At 42.7% G+C, this 20,105-nt stretch overlaps 1 protein-coding gene across 3 annotated transcripts in view; it reads left to right on the forward strand.

The window, feature by feature from the left end:
* SCFD1 (sec1 family domain containing 1) overlaps positions 1–1,356 on the forward strand; it is a 102,774-nt gene extending 101,418 nt beyond the window's left edge. For all 3 annotated transcript variants that reach the window (XM_046008779.1, XM_046008780.1, XM_046008781.1), the window contains one exon: positions 1,153–1,356. In XM_046008779.1, coding sequence (XP_045864735.1) covers positions 1,153–1,176 — 24 coding nt within the window. In that variant the 3' untranslated portion in view covers positions 1,177–1,356. The remainder of the gene's footprint in view (positions 1–1,152) is intronic.
* Positions 1,357–20,105: the final 18,749 nt, after the last annotated feature.

The following is a 20,105-nucleotide window of genomic DNA, read 5'->3' on the forward strand; positions in this document are numbered from 1 at the left end:
TTAATAGAGTTTGTATTTATCTGCTGGGATTTTCTGTCTTTTCATTGTGAACATACTCTCCATTATTTCACTGAGGATAGTTGTCATAGCTGCTTTTAAGCCCTTGTCTTTTTTAATTACAGCACATGGATCATCTATCTCACTGTATCTCCTGTCTTTACCCCTAGAGAATGGTTCCAATCTTCCTGTTCCTTCATATATTAATTTTAGATAGATTGTATCCTAAATATTGTGAATATATTTTTTGGAAACTAAATTCTGTTTCTCTGGAGTGTTGATTGGGGCTTTGAGCAGTCAATTAACTTGGTTAGACTCAACATGTCAAACTGTCTCTTGGGCAGCAGTTCACATCTTGCTTCTTAGTCTCTCTCATTCATGCATGGTTTAGGGTTTCACTACAGGTTTAGGAAAAGTGTATACACAAAATTTAGGGCTCCCTCACTCTTTCCCTCCCGTTTCCAGGATTTCCTCTAATATTCAGAGGCTTTAGTTGCTCCCTGTACCCTGGTTCTTTGGCTATTAGCCTAAAGAACCAGGGAATTTTGGCTAATAGCCAAAGAACCAGGGAACTCAGCCAGGGCTAGCTAGTCTCCCCTTCCAAGTGTCTGTTCTCTTCCCAAACCTACCAGTTTTCAGTTGCTCTCCATGGCCTTCCAATAGTTGGTTTTTTGTATTTTGTTTAAGGTTTATGATTGCTATCCCTGGGAGAATTAGGCCAGTAATTTATCCAGCCTTCCAGAATTGAATACTTTTTTTTTTAATTTTTAATGATGTGCTAGAAGTATCAAACTAATTATGTGAAGAAGTAAACTCTCAGCTGTAAAGCTGCAACTGATTTTCCTTTACGTCTCATACTGAGTTAATGTTGACTTTATTCTCAGAGTTTTTATTTCCATTTGTTGATTTCTACCTATATTGATTTTTTTTTACCATGACAGCCTTTATTATTATTCAGTTTTAAAAGATCTACTTAAACATTAGAATTGGTGGTAAACATTGAGTGAAATTTTATTATTCTATATATAAATGCAGTGAACAAAATGAGAAACCTAGGATTTTACCATGATTTAAGCATATATTTTTAAGGTGTTTACAAATATGTTTGAATGCATAAATTTCTTTTTTGATTAAAGTTATTCTGTTTTGTTTTAGCTGTCACAACTTGGACAGAAATAACATGGAAGAACTTTAATATGAGAATCTATTTGGATAAATGTAGAAGAAAAGTCAAAAGAGCCAGAGGATTTCTTCTTCATATCAGTGTCCTAACCGTGAACCCAAGAGTTAATTTTTAAGGAAATTCTATACTTAATATAATGTGTACTAATTAAAAGAATAAAGTATTTCAGAAATAAATTTTTAAAATTGTACATTCTCTCTCATGTTTGACAAATGAGAAACAAAGTACTTAGGAAAGAAAACTGAATATAATGTTAAAGTATCAGTATGGCAAAATAAAAAAATATATATATATATCAGTATGGCAACTGATTTGTTATGATTGAAGCCAGTGAAAATTTAAGAAACATGCAACTGTTGCTTGACTGGTTCATGAATCTCCTATTTGTATGCATTTTTTTAAATTGTATGCATTTTAATTGTAAAATTACTTTCCCATGTCTTTCTGGTCCCCCCATGTTGCCTCTAGCCTTTAAATGAATACTTTAATAATCTTCTTCCTCTGGCACACCTATGTACATTTTATCACAGAATCCTTCTTTATCTAATGGCAACAACAGATATCTAGATTGGACCAATACAAAACATTTATCCCATGAAGTTCTAAAAAATATGTAAAATTAGGAGTTAAATTTGGTTCAGACCTTCCTGGTATGTAGCACCAACAAGTAATGTTTATCAATCTTGAAACTCAAGGCAGCTGTAAGATAAAAGCAAGCCAATCGCTACAGAGAAAAAAATCTTACTGAAAAGCCAGGGACCTTTTCCTCCTAATGAGCCTCATTAAGAGGAATCTATAATGTTATAGATAACATCCTGATAATAGATAAGATGGAGGAGTCGTAGGACTGTTTCTATACTCCCAACCCTCATGAGTCAATGCCATCATTCTAAGTTCAGGTCAAGAAAAAGAGGTCTGTTTGGTTAGTGGCCTACTAATCTGACTTGCTCTTGAGATAGAATTTAATGTTTTTATGGCTAAAACACATAACCATAGATGAATGGCTTATATGTATTTCACACAGCTTGGGAGGCTAAGAAACCAGCAGATCTGTGTTTGGTAAAGACCCTCTTTCTGGTACGGCTGGAAGCCATCTTCTGGTATCTTCACAGAGAAAGGAGCCCTAATACTGTGATCCCCTTATAAGAGTACTAATCCTGTCATGGGGGTTCCACCCCTGCGACCTCATCCAAACCCAATTACCTCTCAAAGGCCCCACCTTCAAATCCCATTATATTCGGAGTAAGGGCTTCAACAAAAGAATTTGTAAGGAACACAAACATTTGGTACCACATCTGATACCACATCATCTGCCAAAATAATCAAAGTGCTTTCATGCTCAGGGCTTAAGGAGACAATATTATAGAGACAGTAATGTTAATCAAGGTGATAAGCTATAGAGAAGATAAAGCAATGCCCCAGTTTCCTCAGTAACAAAGAAGTTTGACTTTATGTTCAGAAAGTATTTTTTAGATTAAAACTACATGAAAGATATAGGAGGTGGTCTCTTTTCATGTTGTGTTTGCAGCCAAAAATAAACTAGTCTCATCAATGAATGCACAGGTTTTTTTCGAAGTTTGCCTTAAATTCACACAAAAGAAGGTCCTTGCCAAGGTTCTGAGATAGAAACCTTTCTGTGGGACCTATTAAGAAAAAAAATTCTGGGGCAGCTTTGGCCTTTCTGTAGCTGTCCACAGCCTAGCCCCATCTTTCTGGTATGGGTTTCCCAGCAGGCAGTCCACAATAAGGCAAGGGTCACTTTGCTGTGGTCTTGGGATGGGCAGCTCAACAAGTCTACCCAGCAAGCCCCCAGTGTGGCTGATACAGGAACCAGTTTTATCTGCCCCCAAGGGTGAGTGTCAAGGGAATTGGTTCCTGCCATTGTAAAGTGCACATCAGGAATAGAGGAAGTAGGAAAGGGAAATGCTGTGCCAGGCAATTTACAAAAGTTACATCAGTCCTCACGGTAGCACTAACAGGTGGTACAGCACCAATTTTATAGATGGAAACAAAGCTCAGGACCCTGCTTAAAGTCACAGCTGGTACATGGTGGCGCCATAGATGGAATGCACATCTGTCTGCTCATCTGTTCTCTCCACTACTGGAAACCACCTAGCTAAAGAAGCAGGAGGCTTCAAGTCTTGCCCAGCCACTCCTCACTGATCAACCTGAGCCAGGCACTTTCCCTCCTTCACCTCCTGTGTGGAATGAGTTGTGCAGAGTAAGGGCGGCTAACCCAGGGCCCTCAAGGTATGCAGCTCACCTGGGCTAGACAGCACAGGATGTTCACGGAAACCACCTGATGAGCTCACGCATGGACTGACAAGCATAGCCACCTGACAGAATTTGAGTAGTTTGGTATCAACATAGGAAGATCAGTTCACTTGGCATAGATGGGGCTCCAAAATAAAAGGCAAAATTAAAAAAAAAAAAACAAGATTAGAAGAATATTCAAGTCAAAACAACATTTGCCCTGAAACCAAACCTTCGGTTTCAGCTCCATCACATACTTTAGTTCTGGGACAAACTGTAAGACAAACTCACATCCTAGTATGATCTAAATTATCCATCTTCCAATCACGCCCTTAAAACTTACAATTTTTAGGTAATATTCAAAAGAATTTTGAAGCTAGGTGTGAAGATTTAAATTCCATTCAATATACCCAGGTCATCAGACAGTGGTCATTCACAGAAATTTTTTGTTTTCAAATTGCAAGGCCTAGAGCTACATGACTCCGCAGGCTGAGGAGACTATATTGAGGTGACAGGTGAATAAAGACACCTGGAAACAATTTCTCATGTGTTGTCATGACCGCATCAAAATAAACACAGACTAGGCAGAGAGAACTAGGAACTATTCGACCTCACTTTTTTGAGTTATCCTGGGTTCAAAAGAATCATGGAATTTCAAAAAATTATATCCAAAGACCCCTGAATATTTTTTTTTAAAGGTTTTTATTTATTTATTTGACAGACAGAGATTACAAGGCAGAGAGGCAGGCAGAGAGAGAGAGGAGAAAGCAGGCTCCCTGCTGAGCAGAGAGCCCGATGCGGGGCTCGATCCCAGAACCCTGGGATCATGACCTGAGCCGAAGGCAGAGGCCTTAACCCACTGAGCCACCCAGGTGCCCCAAAGACCCCTGAATATTGATGAGCGTGTACCAGACTTTAAATATTTGTAACTACTTTTACAACGGAAACCTCAGGATGGTTCTAAATTACCAAGCATCAACCCCATCAGCGTGACTCACTTGAAATAGGAACAGTTGATTGTGCTGAAAAAGCAAGCTCCAGGTACCAAGATGATGACACTGTGTCCTAAGAATGCAGAGACACCCCCAGGAACTCTAGGTTCTCCTGAAGGATTATGGCTAAGTGACTGTCATAGGCTGATTTGCTTCTCAGAATCATTTTCTCCTATATTTGTCATCCTAATCTTGTCTTCCTCTTCATTCACTCCTGTGTGTTGGAGGCAGCCAACTATACCCCGACAACAACAGTAATTGATCACGGGATAGAGGAGAAGTCAAACCCAGCCAATGAGAAGCAATTAGATTCCTGCTGATGTCACTGCTTGGAAAGGCACAAGAGGGCCACCGTCTGCCTGACATAAACCCAAGGGCCTTAAAATGAGGCTATGGATATGGCCCCAAGGCACCTGAGAATGAAGACAATGCAGAGCTCAGACATGTCCTAATGACATCATTTGAACCCTTGGGTCTATCATTAGTATAACTTGAGTCTTGCAGCGAGTAGCAGACACAGCCTTAAACAAGATACAAAAATCCAATGGCTGATTTAAACATCCTACAAGAGCCAAAGAAATGCCACCCCGAATGTAAGAAACAGTGATTCTCAGACACTGAACATCAGGAAGCACAGGCCAGTGATCCCTAAGAGAAGGAAAGCAAAAGAGGAGTCCCACAATTGCTCCATCTTTTTTTTTTTGTTTAAAGACTTTATTTATTTGACAGATAGAGATCATGAGTAGGCAGAGAGGCAGGCAGAGAGAGAGAGAGAGGAGGAAGCAGGCTCCCTGCTGAGCAGAGAGCCCCATGTGGGGCTCGATCCTAGGACCCTGAGATCATGACCTGAGCCGAAGGTAGAGGCTTTAACCCACTGAGCTACCCAGGTGCCCTGCCCCATCTTTCTTCCTGTCAGGATTTTTCCCCCCTAGGCTGCAGCACAAGTAAAGCTGAGAGAGGGCTCCCTGAATTGCTGAGACAAAGTTGGGCATTAGGTCAAGGTAGCTAGCCGTCACAGGGCAGAGTAATAGAGCAAAGATAGCTTTGAAAGAAAGGAAGAAAGTTCTAGAGATCTGCAGAGGATCAGATGAATGCTGATTAGGGCAGATGGTGAGGAAATAACCAGAGGCCAGGCAAAGATCCACCTACAAGGATCACAGGAAGCAGGAACAACCTTCTTTGCTCACGTGAGGCCAGGAATAGCATCTGTTCCCTTCAACCAATTAACTCATAATTCATGGAGGATTCGCCAAGTACTCATCAGTGATAGGGAAGATAAGGCCTAGACTAAATGCTGCTCTAGTCCTCCATAACAAACCTTAAAAGCAAAGCCCAAAAGGATCAAATTGTTCCAAGCAACTTAACCACATGCAAGAAAGCTCAGGAATAGAGGAATACAAAAGGGGCACCCAACAAAGTAAGTTTAGTGTCTGCAATCCAATGAAATCTTACCAGATGAGACACAGGGCAAGAAAGAGCATCATAAAGAGAAAACATTTCAACACAAACAGACTGAGAAATGCCACAGATGACAGAATTAATAGACGAAGACATTGAAATATTTTTTTAAAAGATTTTATTAATTTGACAGAGAGAGAGATCACAAGTAGGCAGAGAGGCAGGCAGAGAGAGAGAGAGGGAAGCAGGCTCCCCACAGAGCAGAGATGTGGGGCTCCCCAGTGTGGGGCTCGATCCCAGGACCCTTAGATCATGACCTGAGCCAAAGGCAGAGGCTTAACCCACTGAGCCACCCAGGTGCCCCTGAAATAGTTACTATAACTATATTCCATATATTCACGAAGGTAGGGCATTAAGATAATAGAAAATATTTTTAAAGGCCCATAAAGGACTCCTAGAAATGATAAACATTCAAGTTTATCAGAGATGAAAAAATTGCTCGATATATCTGTAGAATAATATCATTTATAAATTGAATTTAGGGGTGCCTCGGTGATTAAACATCTGCCTTCGGTTCAGATCATGAGCCCAGGGTCTGGGGACGGAGCCCTACATCAGGCTCCCTGCTCGGTGGAAGTCTGCTTTTCCCTTTCTCATTCCCCCTGCTTGTGGTCCCTCTCTTGCTGTGTCTCTCACTTTGTCAAATGAATAAAATAAAATCATAAATAAATAAAATCTAAAATAGAACAGAACAGAACAGAATAGAATAGAATTTAAACCTTAAGAAGAACTGGGCTTTTCAGATCAGGTTTAGTGAACCAGAAGTCACCTTTTTTAAAAAATATATTTCAGGGGCGCTGGGGTAGCTCAGTGGTTTGAGCCTCTGCCTTTGGCTCAGGTCATGATCTCAGGGTCCTGGGATTGAGCCCCGCATCAGGATCTCGCTCAGTGGGGAGACTGCTTCCCCCTCTCTGCCTGCCTCTCTGCCTACTTGTGATCTATTTCTCTGTCAAATAAATAAGTAAAATCTTTTTAAAAATTTTTTTTTCAGAGCGAGACAGAGAGTGTGTGTGCACAAGTGGGGAGAGAGGCTGAGGGAGAGGTAGAGTCCCAAGGAGACTCCCTGTTGCATGGGGAGCCTAATGTGGGGCTCGCTCTCATAACCTTGAGGATCATGACCTGAGCCAAAATCAAGAATTGGATGCTTAACGAACTGGCCACCCAGAAACCCCAGAAGTAAACTGTTTGAACAAAAATAGCTCCTACAGGGGCGCCTGGGTGGCTCAGTGGGTTAAAGCCTCTGCCTTCAGCTCAGGTCATGATCCCAGAGTCCTGGGATCGAGCCCCACATCAGGCTCTCTGCTCTGCAGGGAGCCTGCTTCCTCCTCTCTCTCTGCCTGCCTCTCTGCCTAGTTGTGATTTCTCTCTGTCAAATAAATAAAAAAGTATTTAAAAAAAAAAGACACCTCATTAACATAACAAAGGCACCTTTATAAAAAAAAAAATAGCTCCTACATATTTTTTATGACCAAAAACATACATAGACAGGATCAAGACATACCTGGAGCTCTTTTTTTTTCATTTTTCTTTCCAACTACCCATATTAGTATGTTTACTTTTGGGAATAAGACAGTTTGAGAGCAGTTTCTACTATTTGCGGAGAAAAATAAGTCATGAAATAATCGGCAAATTCTGGACAATGTATCAGTCTAACTGGTTTTGAGGAAACACATTATTTCACAGAACTGCGAGAACTGATGCTGATGTGGACACAGATTCAGAACTGAAATGTGCCAGGAGAATACAAGCCACAAATTAAGAAGTCCCTATTCTGTTAGATATCTTAAAAAAAAAAAAGAAAAGAAAAAGAAAGAAAGAAAGAAAAGAAAATTCTGGTATCTATCTATCTATTTATTTATTTATGAGAGAGAAAGAGATGATGAGTGGAGTGGAGGGGCAGTGAGAGAGGGAGAAACAAACTCCCCGCTGAGCAGGGAGCCCGGATGCAGGACTTCAGGATCATGACCTGAGCCCAAGGCAGATGCCTAACCAACCAAGCCATACAGGCACCCCTAGATATCAGAATTTTCACTGATTTTTATTGTTCCACAGTTACTTACACTAAGCCTACAACCATAAACTTTTGTGAGAATAAGACTGGCTAAACTGTTTTTGGACTCTTTTTTGTTTGTGCTGCTGAAATATGTTTTAAATTGTTAATTCTGTGAGCATTTTTTTTCAAATTATGCAGTTCATGCACAAATGAGTTTCTGGCCCAGTATCTTCTACTTTATAAAAAGCTTAGGGGGTGCCTGCGTGGCTCAGTGGGTTGGGCCTCTGCCTTCAGCTCAGGTCGTGGTCCCAGGACCCTGGGATGGAGCCCCGCATCGGGTTGTCCGCTCAGTGGGGAGCCGGCTTCTCCCTCTCTCTCTGCCGGCTGCTCTGCTTACTTGTGATGTCTCTCTCTCTGTGTCAAATAAATAATAAATAATTTTTTTAAATCTTTAAAAAAAAAAAAGCTCAGATTATGTAATCTTCAAGTGTGCTACCATCATTAATATTCCAAGATTACAACCAAAGTCACAGAAGAATGATTTTACAAACATCTTTTCCAATTTATAAGTTATTATAATCCAAGAATCAGCAATGATCAATGGCATGGATCAAATAAGAGGCAGAGGAGCAAAGAATAGGAAGCAAACAATTTAAACTTCTGGATCCTTCCCGAGATTCTCTATACACATGTAATAAGTGTAAATAACTTTTTTTAACACATAGAGCATCATACTCTATGTAGCATTCTAAAGCTTGTTGTTGTTAATTCAAAAATACATGACAAGAACTTTGTTAGGTGCTCTAAACGTCCGCTCATTTAATCCTAATTAAAAAAAAAAAACTTAAGAAAATAGGTAATACAAACCCTGCTTTACAGATAAGGAACTGCAAGGGAAGAGTTCAGTTACTATCCAAGATCACTCAGCGAGTAAGTAGTGGAATTTGAACTGGCCAGATCTGAGTCTAGAACCTTTTCCATTTGACATGAGGAATTAAAGGATAATAGGAATATTAGGATATTAGGAATTAAAAGATAGAAAAGATACTTAGACACTCTGGGGATGCCAAAGTTAGACACAAAAACACTTATAACTTGCATCATTTCCCGAAAGATTGGAGATAGTATCCAGGCCGCTTCTAACCAGTGTATAGAAGGTATGCCATTTTCAGAAATAACGTTTTTCAGTCATAATTCAAGGTGGGTAGTTTTGAAGAAAGCCTCTAAGGAGTAAATCCAGCCTCTCACTGGGTTCAGTTAGACCCAGTACAGACAACCCTCAGCAAATGACTGGTCCTCCACTCTATCCCCCTTCTCCAGATAACACATTCTCTGTCCTTGAAAGAAAAACCCATTTCCAGTATCTATCCTAAATGTCAGTGTTTGGGGGGTAGGGTGTCAGCTGAAAATATGCCCTCATTATATAAATTTGAATACATCATACCATAGAACCCCATGAAACTACAAAAAGTCATGAGGAGGGGCGCCTGGGTGGCTCAGTGGATTAAGCCGCTGCCTTCGGCTCAGGTCATGATCTCAGGGTCCTGGGATCGAGCCCCGCATCAGGCTCTCTGCTCCGCGGGGAGCCTGCTTCCTCCTCTCTCTCTGCCTGCCTCTCTGCCTACTTGTGATCTCTCTCTGTCAAATAAATAAGTAAAATCTTTAAAAAAAAAAAAAAAAAGTCATGAGGAAACTCTTAATGTACTATTACAGGATGGTCTCCAAGACTACAGATATATTGTTAAATTAGAAACAACAACAAAAAGCTGTAAAACACTACATATAGTACAATGCCCTATGTGTAAAAAAAAAAAAAAGTTATTTAGGTTTACTAGGTTTGTATAGAGAATTTCAGGAAGGATACACAATAAACGGGCAATTGTTTCCTAGGTGTCCGGGGTAAGAGATGGGAGGGAGACAGTGGGGCTTTCACTGTAGACCCTTTCGATGCTTAGAACTGAGTTCCAGGTATATATTACCTACTTCAGTAAAAGTGAGAGAGGGAAGATATGAAGAATTTGAGAGGCAGGGCGAGGGGTCATGGGGTAGAAGGGGGGGAAATGAAACAAGATGGGATTGGGAGGGAGACAAACCCTAAAAGACTCTTAATCTCACAAAACAAACTGAGGGTCGCTGGGTGGGGGTATGGGGGTAGGGAGAGGGTGGCTGGGTTATGGACATTGGGAACAGTATGTGCTACGGTGAGTGCTGTGAAATGTGATGATTCACAGACCTGTACCCCTGGGGCAAAGAATACATTATATGTTAATAAAAAATAATAAAAGTGAGAGAGGGGAAAGACCTCTTTCGCTATACAAGGAGACAATAGGTAGTTTTAGCTCACAAACTCTAATCACAAGTCTGATGGAGTCTTCCAATTTCCTATTTTACTCTCTCCCTCTCCAGCCTGGGACACTGTTGGCTACCCCCTTCTTCAGATTCTCTTTTGTTGGCCTCCTTGTCTTAAAGTACCAATTAGAGTCATTCCTGAGAGTCACACACCCTGGTTAAGTATCAAGGTAAGGGGGGCACCTGCGTGGCTCAGTCAGTTGAGTGTCCAAATTGGTTTCCACTCAGGGGTGTGGGATCAGGCCCCACGTTGGGCTCCATGCTCAGGAGGGAGTCTGCTTGAGATTCTTCCTCTCCCTGTGCCCCACTGTCCCCCAAAATAAATAAATATTTTTAAAAAATCAAGTTAAGAAAGCGTCACTGAATTTGTCATAGAATACTTTATACAAGTACCGCTCACTTCCCTCTATCTTGACAGGAGTGAAAAATTTGAAACAGCTATTTGATACAAGGTTGTTGCTAATGTCTCTATTAAAAAATATTAATCCCCAGGTCACCTGGGTGGCTCAGTGGGTTAAAGCCTCTGCCTTCAGCTCAGGTCATGATCTCAGGGTCCTGGGATCGAGCCCCGCATTGGGCTCTCTGCTCAGCGGGGAGCCTGCTTCCCTTCCTCTCTCTCTGCCTGCCTCTCTGCTTACTTGTGATCTCTGTCAAATAAATAAATAAAAATCTTTAAAAAAATATATCAATCCCCAACAGAGCATCTGGAGCCAGACAGCCTGAATTCAACCCCAGCCTTAATGCTCAGTGACTGTGTGGCCCTAGGTAGGCTATTTAATTTCTGTAAACTTCGATCTCCTCATCACAACTTCATAAAGTCACTGTGCAGATTCGATGACATCACCCATGCAAGTGCCCATTACAGGGTCTGAAGCTCAGGACATGTCAGCTACAAGTAGGGGCCGCACTCTAAGTTCAAAGGGCAGGACAGTCTGTTCCCTTCAGGGGGCTGCTAACTCACCCACACAGAGACCTTTCCAGTCACAAGATGCGGTGGGCTGTCTTAGAGTGGTTCTCACAGGCCACAACCCAGGAGCCGCCCCTCAGCACTGCCATCTTTATGCGCTGTGCGGCCCCCTCAGAGACGTCCCAAGATCGTTCCGAACTGGTGTGCTTGTTCAAAAGGCTTCTACAGCCATCACACAAGCTTCGGGGAATGGGCTCCAATTCTGTAGACAGCAAGGCAAGAATCTGTACCCCATTCTGCACCTCTCCCAGCTGCTCAACATTGGGATCAAAGGCACAGTCCCCCAGTGTGTACACAATCATATTCCCCCAGTTAAGGAGACAAGTCTCCCTCACCAGTCTCTGTGTAGGCAGCAGTTCAAACAACTTCTCTCGGAACACCACAAAATGTCCCCAGTTGTCGCCAAGCTGTTGTAACAGGAAGGGAAGGAAATAAGTCAACCAATTTTCTCATTCCTCAGGTGCCATCTGTGATTTGCTCTGTGTCCCTCCTGGCACCGCGTCCTTTGGGACCAGCCCCATGTGGTCTGCCTGTGGAACGCATGCCAGCTGTCACCTCTCCCCTAGATGCTCGGGTGGACAAATCTGCCAGTGTCTACACCTCGTGTATCTGCCTTGGCATGGACTCTGAATCCTGACACGACATCAAGAGCCTGTCCTCGTGTCTCACTAAAGACCAGGATTCAGCTTTATGAGCCCTGGCATTCAGGCTCCCTGAATCCAGAGAAATGTTGGGCTGTGGCAGCCCTCATGCTGACCTGAGGGCAGAGCCAGCTCCAGAGACAAGGCTTTGGCTCCAGGGCTCATGATGCTCAGGTTTGTAATGAACTGCTCATGTTTGGGAGGAAAGCAATCCAACGGTGAGAGTGGAGGAGACCACTTTAAATCTGAAGCTCTCATGCACTCTCATTAAGGAGCACTGGGTCGTGAGACCTCACACTAGGTCCCTATGTCTGCATGTCCAGACTGCATGTCCTATTTTCAAATATTGTACAGAAATCATTTCATTTTAAAGGAAAGAGAAAGAGAATGGTAGTAAGTGAATAGAGCACATCGGGGTTTAGGAGCCTTTGCCTTATTATTCTCTTCAATAACACCTCTGAAACTGTAAGATTAAAGCCACTCAAAATTGAAGGGGGATCCTAAGAGACCTCGCTGAACTGCTCCAACCCCCTCCGTGACGCCTCCACCAAGCCGGCCCCCACCCAGGCCAGCAGCCCTCCAGGCACGGGGCTGTGCTTTCGTCCCGAGACGGAAGCAACATGCAGCATCCTCACAGCAGAACCAAACCGCAAGAAAGTTCCAGAACACCACCTTCATGTAAGCATGGGCACGACAAACTGCTAACCATACAGATCACGAGTTGGCTTAAGGCAAATGCTTATCAACCAGCCATCAGAGAGCAGGTAATTCTACAAGTTCCCATGTGTCTCTAAGTCTCCTTGCAGGGAGAAACCTCACGAAGGCTCCTCAAGTCTTCCTGGTCATAAAGGGACTATGAACCATGACACAGGATTTATGAGTTCCACGTGCTGGAAATCATCTCCTCTGTGGGGCAGCACAGGTATTCATGAGGACTAGAATCCACAAACAGAATTATAGGTAGTAGGTCTGCCGGCATCCTCCCCGATGAAAGGCACCTGCCACCATGAGCAGAAAACATGAGGAAAGCTCCTTCATCACAGGAAGACTCAGGCATCAGATCGCAGCCGGCCTTCCTTTTGCTCATCTTCTGATTTCTCTGGTGCCCCATGGACCCAGAGAGGCGGGGCCCTGGTCATCAGCACAAATGAGCCCCAGTGAGACTCAGCATCTCCCTCACATCGTTTCCGGAGAGAGGTTTGGTTGTGTACAAAGGAGACCAGAAGGAGGAAAATCCAAATGTCCTGCAGAAGTTCTGCCTGTTCTTACTGACAAGGTCCAAGACTAATTTCTCCTAAAGAAGCTGCTGCCTCTTTTTAACAGTTGCTGAAGTTATAAAAGCTTGACACCAACTACCTAAACATCCTTGAAAATACCAAGTATGGTGAGCAACCAGCCAGAATGCCCGTTATTTCAAAGAACTGATTACACAGGTGTGCGTACGCATATGCGTGTGTAATGTATATCGTGTGTGGGGATATTCTGGGGGTGATATGTACATACTTACTACATATACCATTTACGCATTTATTAAACATATATCATATGTAAAATAAATATATTTTTATACACACACACACACGAGATAGTAGAGTGGGAGGTTTAATTTTGTGTCAGCTTAACGGTACCACTGGGTTTTCAGACAAAACATCCCTGGGTGTGTTTTTGAGGGTGTTTCCTGATGAGATCAGCATTTGAGTACGCAGACTCAGTAGAGCAGACTGCCCTTCCGCTGGTGAGTGGGCATCACCTAATTCATGGAGGACATGGATAGAACAAAGGGTGGAGAGAGGAAGAGTTTGACCTCTTTCTACTTGCCTGCCTTCTTGCACTGGGACACTGGTCTTCTGCTGCCCTTGGACTGAGACTTACACCATCAGCTCCCCTGGCTTGTGGGGCTTCAGACCCAGGCTAGAATTCCACCACAGGAGGAATTTCCAGGAGCTCCAGTTTGCAGACAACAGACTCTAGGACTTCCCAGCCCCTTAATCATGGAAGCCCAGTCCTCATAACAAAGCTTCCATTATACCTTTTCGTATGTGCATATATACACATTCATGCTGGAATATATCACATATAGATATACATATAAGGATATAGATTTATGTATGTATGTATGTATTCCTACCGACTTTGTTCCTGTTTCTCTGGAGAACTCCAATACTGAGAGACCAGGTAAGTTGGTTGGCTGAATGGATAGATTCGATTAGATTGAAAAAACCAGAAAGCAAGTTTAAAGTCGTCCTGGGCAGCAATAAAAATGATTGTAACCACCAGTGCCTGAGCTTCTTCCTGTGCTGGAAAAGGGCCAAGCACTTCACATATGCATCCTGGGGCTGCAGCCAGGAGGGGAGAGGACTGAAAGGCCCTGGCTGTGGGTTTAAGGCATGACCATCCCTCAAGAGCTCTGCTGGGTCCACGACACAGACAGAAGAGGTGGGTTCTATATCAAACACCTTCTCAGTTTTCTCTGAGCCACATAACAGAGAACTCAATCCCTGTCCATGGCTTGTATTTGGATGCAGGTAATGGACAAGAAGGAGAGCCAGGAGAAGCCCCTGGAGGAAGACCATCACCAGTAAAGGGGGAAGAAATATAGTGAAACCAGCCCTTTGCAGACAATCTAGAGGTCCAGGAAAGGGAAGGTTCTGGGGTAAACACAAAATGCACCACCAAAGCCAACCCATGCTGCTGGAAGTAGCCCATTCCAAGGAGGTGAAGTGGGCAATGAAAGCTGCTACCATGGTAGATTCTGCCGGTCTCCCAACAAGAACTAGAAATAAGGGGGAAAGAGGGAGTTCCCTTCCTGTTGGAGAGAAAGTTCAGTAGAAAGGGCCAAGTGGCTGAGAGAAATATCTTTTGTGTCTCAAGAACTACAGGTTCACAGGAATTCACTTCGGCAAGTTAGATAACCAAGTTCTTCCAGGGGACACCAAAATGGCCCAAGAACAGGGAGATGTGAGAGTCTACCCAGCTGACATCAGAGGCATTAACAGCACATGTGTATTTGCACTGTGCCGACAAAGCCTGGAACACCCCGGAGACAATACTCCCTCTTCTCTAGCCTCATCACAGCTCCATAAGATAGGTATTCATACACCATTTTATAGGTAAGGCAACTGAGGCATAGAAAGAGGTTTTCTGGGGATGCCCAGCTGGCTCAGTTGGTGGAGCACACAACTCTTGGTCTTGGGGTTGTAAGTCCTAACCCACTGGTGAGTATAAGGATTACTTAGAAATAAAATCTTAGAACACACACACAAAGAAAGAAAGAAGTTATCTAACATCACAGGTGTAGAAAGGCAAGTCACAGTGCTGGGAGTAGAAGCCAGGACCGTGGTTCCCAAGACTGCACTCTCACCTGACTTTGCCACCCCATCCCCTTGGCAGCATTTGGATTATCTGGACCTAGCCCCACAGATGTGTAAGAGAGACAAGGGATGTGTTCATATGAATTTTGTCCGTTTATTTATAAACCTCTGAATAGGGTCTGACATCATGGCCATCCTTGATCTTGTGCACGTGACCTACATCACCCCTTCCCCTGGGGGACTGGACTATGGTTCGTTGCCTTCTAGTAATAGTGAAACTGCTCTAGCAAGAACCTTGAGTACCTACCCCTTGTTTGGCCCTTTCTGAGGGGAACTGCCTTATTTACTGACCCCGCTGCCCTAAGCACATTCTGTAGCATGTGACCTACCGCCCGAGCCACTGGTGACCAGACTGTCACATCAACCTATAAGCTGTTGTAAGGCAATCTTAGCCTGAGAGGGGAATCCCACATTGGGTGGTGACTAAACCCAAAGATTTTCTCGCTCAAGGAATTTTCGAGAAGAAGGAGCAGTTAGGACCAGCTTCCTAGGCAGAATGACATTCAGAGACTGTTAGAACAAAGAAAACTCAGCTTGGCTGAGGTGGGCGATGGTAGAGAACTAGGGCTGGTTTTGTGAAGTCCTGATCCTGAAGGGAGAAGACTATACCACTGGAGTCACAATGGGTCCTCATTGACCTTTTGGGGACTGAACTCTTTCCCCAGCTCATGAAGCTTGGCCACAGGTGTTCCTGGGTTCCCATGAGCCTGGCAACAGGACTGTTACCTGGGTCTGTGTGGGTCCATGCAGTGAAGCCACCCAACCTTGGACTGAGTCTCTGATCACACAGCTAGTAACCACCAAAAGAACTATACTGTCACACAACGTACAAACCAAAGTCAGTTTCTAGTTCAATGAAAATATTTGAGGAATGATTACTTCTTCCAATACAATATCAAGATTTAGCAAAGGCAGAGCAGGAAGCAAACAAGCTGAGACACTGTGCCTTATGGGGAATATGTCTGGCTTGGATTTTCCATGCTGTTACTGCCTTGGTACTCTTCCTGGTCCTCATCCCAAATCACACAAGCACTTCTATGTAGTCTCAGTATCTCCACCAACTTATCCGCACTCATGATCTTATTTCCTTTCTGACAATGAAATCTAATACTCTTGGAGTTGAGAGGCAAAAAGCACTGATTTTAAAAAGAAAAAAAGAAAAGAAAAAAAAAACAACACTGTAACATTGATTGGAGCCTGCTACTACCATCTCTTGCTTTCAAACATTACCATGTCTTCATTGACTTTTGTCTACTTCCCTTGGCTAATCTACAACCAAACCAAAGCAACAGTGGTCTGGCCTCCTTTCCAGGCATTGCAGAACATCCCATGCTAGCCAAGGTTTGCCACTGGAGTTTTTACTCTCTTCTGCATTTAACAAATGTGACCGCCCTCCCACTCTAAGGCACACTGCTGGCCTTAATCAAAAATCCTTTCGTGTTTTTCCTCATGCCTGGGACTTTGGATGGCTATGGGGCTAGGAAAATTTCAGTGACCCCTTAGTCTGGACTCTGATTTGTTGTTCTTATTAGGAAGGCCTGAAAATATGTAACACTTAATTTTGAAGAAAATATTTCTTCAGGTATAAAAAATGTGTGTTAGTTCGGGCCTGTTAGTGCATTATTCATGAGCGTCTCTCCACCATACCAGATCTTTGCAATGCCTGTTACACATCTAAGTGATAGAGGCTTACAATATGTAAACTGACCTACTCACTAAGCCAGAAGGTGTTACCCAGTACAGAATCAGAGTTTTAATAGTCTCAGTCTGCACCCCCCCAACTAGTATGAGGCCTGATACTTGAAAAAGGCTCAGAAATCATGGATTGATGGAGAATGGGAAGGGGTGAGAGGGCAGCGCACATGAATAAATTTTAGGACCACACATCAAAATTGTATGTTTGATATTATAAAATCTCCTGAGCCTACCCATTACAAGAAGAAGCACAAGCTGTCCTCAATTTTCCCGGCCACTACATTTTTTTTCTCAGGTCAAATTATTCTTTGAATACGTACATTCTGTCATACATTTAAAAAAAAAAAAAGAAAAGATGAAATCATCAAAGTCCTCAGCCCATCTCCACGTAGGACTAGAACTGACCTGTTTGTGTCTATAACAATGTGGCTATTCTCTTCGTGTTTTTAAGGAAATGTCTGGAGATGTCACTGGATGGTGCGGTCTTACTGGATGTCCTCTTAGATATCCCCCCACTGAGAGTAATTCCAGAACAGAGCTACTGTGGCTATGATAAGTATACAAATTACTTTTAAGCTAAAATTTAAATGTTAAATTATGTAGCTAGAGCTTCTATTTTAAAAAGTGGCTCTTACTGGCCAAACAAGATCTATTTTAAGAATTGGCAACATCATTATCTGTTTTCCAATGTGGTTGAAATTGTACATACTGCACTTTCAACTACTTCACTGAAGTTCAAAATCAACACTGTTAACATGCAAAATAAAAACTAATTTTTGCTGAGAAGATTTCCACAGAAGTCAGGTACCTATGAACTGGATTTCCAGCAGGAATGACCTTGGTGAGGTGAGTAACGATAATTTTATCCCTGAGGGCCAACAGGAGGGTGACATGATATAGGTAAAGTCATCTCTAAGTTGGCAGAAGGTCAATATAATTCATACTGAAAAGGATTCTAGTTTCTCACAAGCAAAGGACAAATCCATCACCCTCATGGAGTTTATATTCTAGAGAGAGGACACAACATAAATAACTACTTTGATAAATGACCTATTATGGTAAAAGATCATAAATTCTACTGGAGAAAGACAAAGTACTACAAAGTCAGGAATGGGAAGTAGGTTTGGGAAAAGTAGTGTTCAATGGTTCAGGGCTGGCTTTGTTGAGAAGGTCAGAGTTGAGCAAAGACTTGAAGGAGATGAAACTTTGTGATCTCTTCATACAAGAGTGTTGCCACCATGACTCAGTGTTCAGGATCAAGTGGCCTTCCAGGATTCCAATAGAGACAGGGGGGCTAAGGACAACAACCCTAGCATTTCTCTGCTCTTCTTCAGGATGAGCTGCTGGTGCTGGTTCCACACCAGCTCTTCAGCAATGTCCACAACCAGGCCCATCAGTGCTAGCGAGATGCGATGCAAGCATGTGTTCCAATGACAAAGTCCCTTCTTTTTCCTCTGCCCTAGCCTGCATCTCTAGTATTTTGGGATTCCTCAGCATCATCCTCCATAGGCAATTGTAAGGAAAGTTTTATACAAGGGTCATTTTTATTATATGAATCCCTATATCCATATTTGAGATATAGTAATGGTGGTAAAAACTGGAATCAGTCTTACTTCCATATTCACCAAGCTCAACTTTGATCTGAGAATTCTATCGCTGAACAGACTTAAACCATACCCACAACTGATAATGATAAGTAGATCAAGTGAACACCCAGCACTATAGGTCTTAGTCAGTTTAGGCTGCTATAACAAATTACCACAGGCTGGGTAGCTTGAACAACAAACATTTATTTCTCGTACTTCTAGAGGCTGGGAAATCTGAGATCAAATGCCAGCAGATTCAGTGTCTGATGAGGGCCACTTTCAGGTTTGCAAATGGCCATCTTCTTGTCATATCCAAACATAGTAGAGAGAAGAGGGAGGAAACAAGTTCTCTCTTGTCTCTTCTTAGAAGGATACTAACCCCATTCATGAAGACCCCACCCTTATGACCTAATTACCTCCCACAGACCCTACTACCTAATACAACTATATAGGGATTTAGGATTTCAATGTAAGAATTTGGGGTTGGGGGATATAAACATTCATCCCATAAAACTACTTAAAAATCATTTTTTAAAGTATATATTTATTGGAGAGAGAGAGAAAACACAAGTAGGGGGAATGGCAGAGGGAGAGGTAGGCTCCCTGCTGAGCAGGGAGCCCAATGTGGAGCTCGATCCCAGGACCCCAGAATCATGATGTAAGCCCAAGGCAAATGCTTAACTGACTGAGCCACACAATTGCCCCCTAAAAAAATCATTCTTCACAATACTATAAATTTAGATCAACTGCAAGTCTATAAATGTCTATGTACTTTGTATTTCATTATACTACACATCATTCAGATGTTGCTTGCACTTTCAAATTTTAATTAATAGTCTCTAAACTTCTCATTTCTCTTTGGGTATTCATCAGGGCTGCCAAATATCTGGTTAACCTCAACCCAAACCCCAATGCCATGGGCTAAAGGAGTCAAAGGCCTTCCACATTTCTCTAGGTATTCTTGTAATTTACTTCTTCTGATTTCACATCCCCTTGTCTGCCCTGGCTGCCCTCTCCCACCCATGTGCATTCAGAGCCCAGCCCCCACACTGCGTGTATGTGTTAAATATACTATTTTGAAGTGCACCATCGAGTGGCACTAAGCATATTCACAATGTTGTACAACTGTCATCACTATCTGGCTCTGGTTTTCATCACCGCAAACAGAATCCTTGTAACCAGGAAGCACTCACTCCGCGCTACATGCCTTACACACTAGAACCTCTGCTTTCTGTCTCTATGGATTTGCCTATTCGGATATTTCACGTAAGCGGAATGATACAGTATGTGGCCTTCTGTGCCTGGCCCCTTTCACTTAGCAGTGTTTGCATGGTTTGTCCATGTTAGAGCCTGTCTCAGTACTCCATTCTTTACAATGGCTGAGTAATACTCCACTGTATGCATGTACCCCATCTATTCATGTGTTTGTTCACTGACAGACCCTTGGACTATTTCCACTTTTGGCTACTATGTATAGTGCTGCTATGAACATTCATGTACAAGTTTTTTTGTTTTCGATTCTTTCTTACATTAATTTTTTCTTTAAGCCACTCACTACAAGTATGACAGGAACCTGGTAGGTTTACTAATAATGTGGGAGATGGTGAAGCAGAGTCAAGA

Source organism: Meles meles, chromosome 6 (assembly GCF_922984935.1).
Source record: "Meles meles chromosome 6, mMelMel3.1 paternal haplotype, whole genome shotgun sequence".
Classification (NCBI taxonomy): Eukaryota; Metazoa; Chordata; class Mammalia; order Carnivora; family Mustelidae; genus Meles; species Meles meles.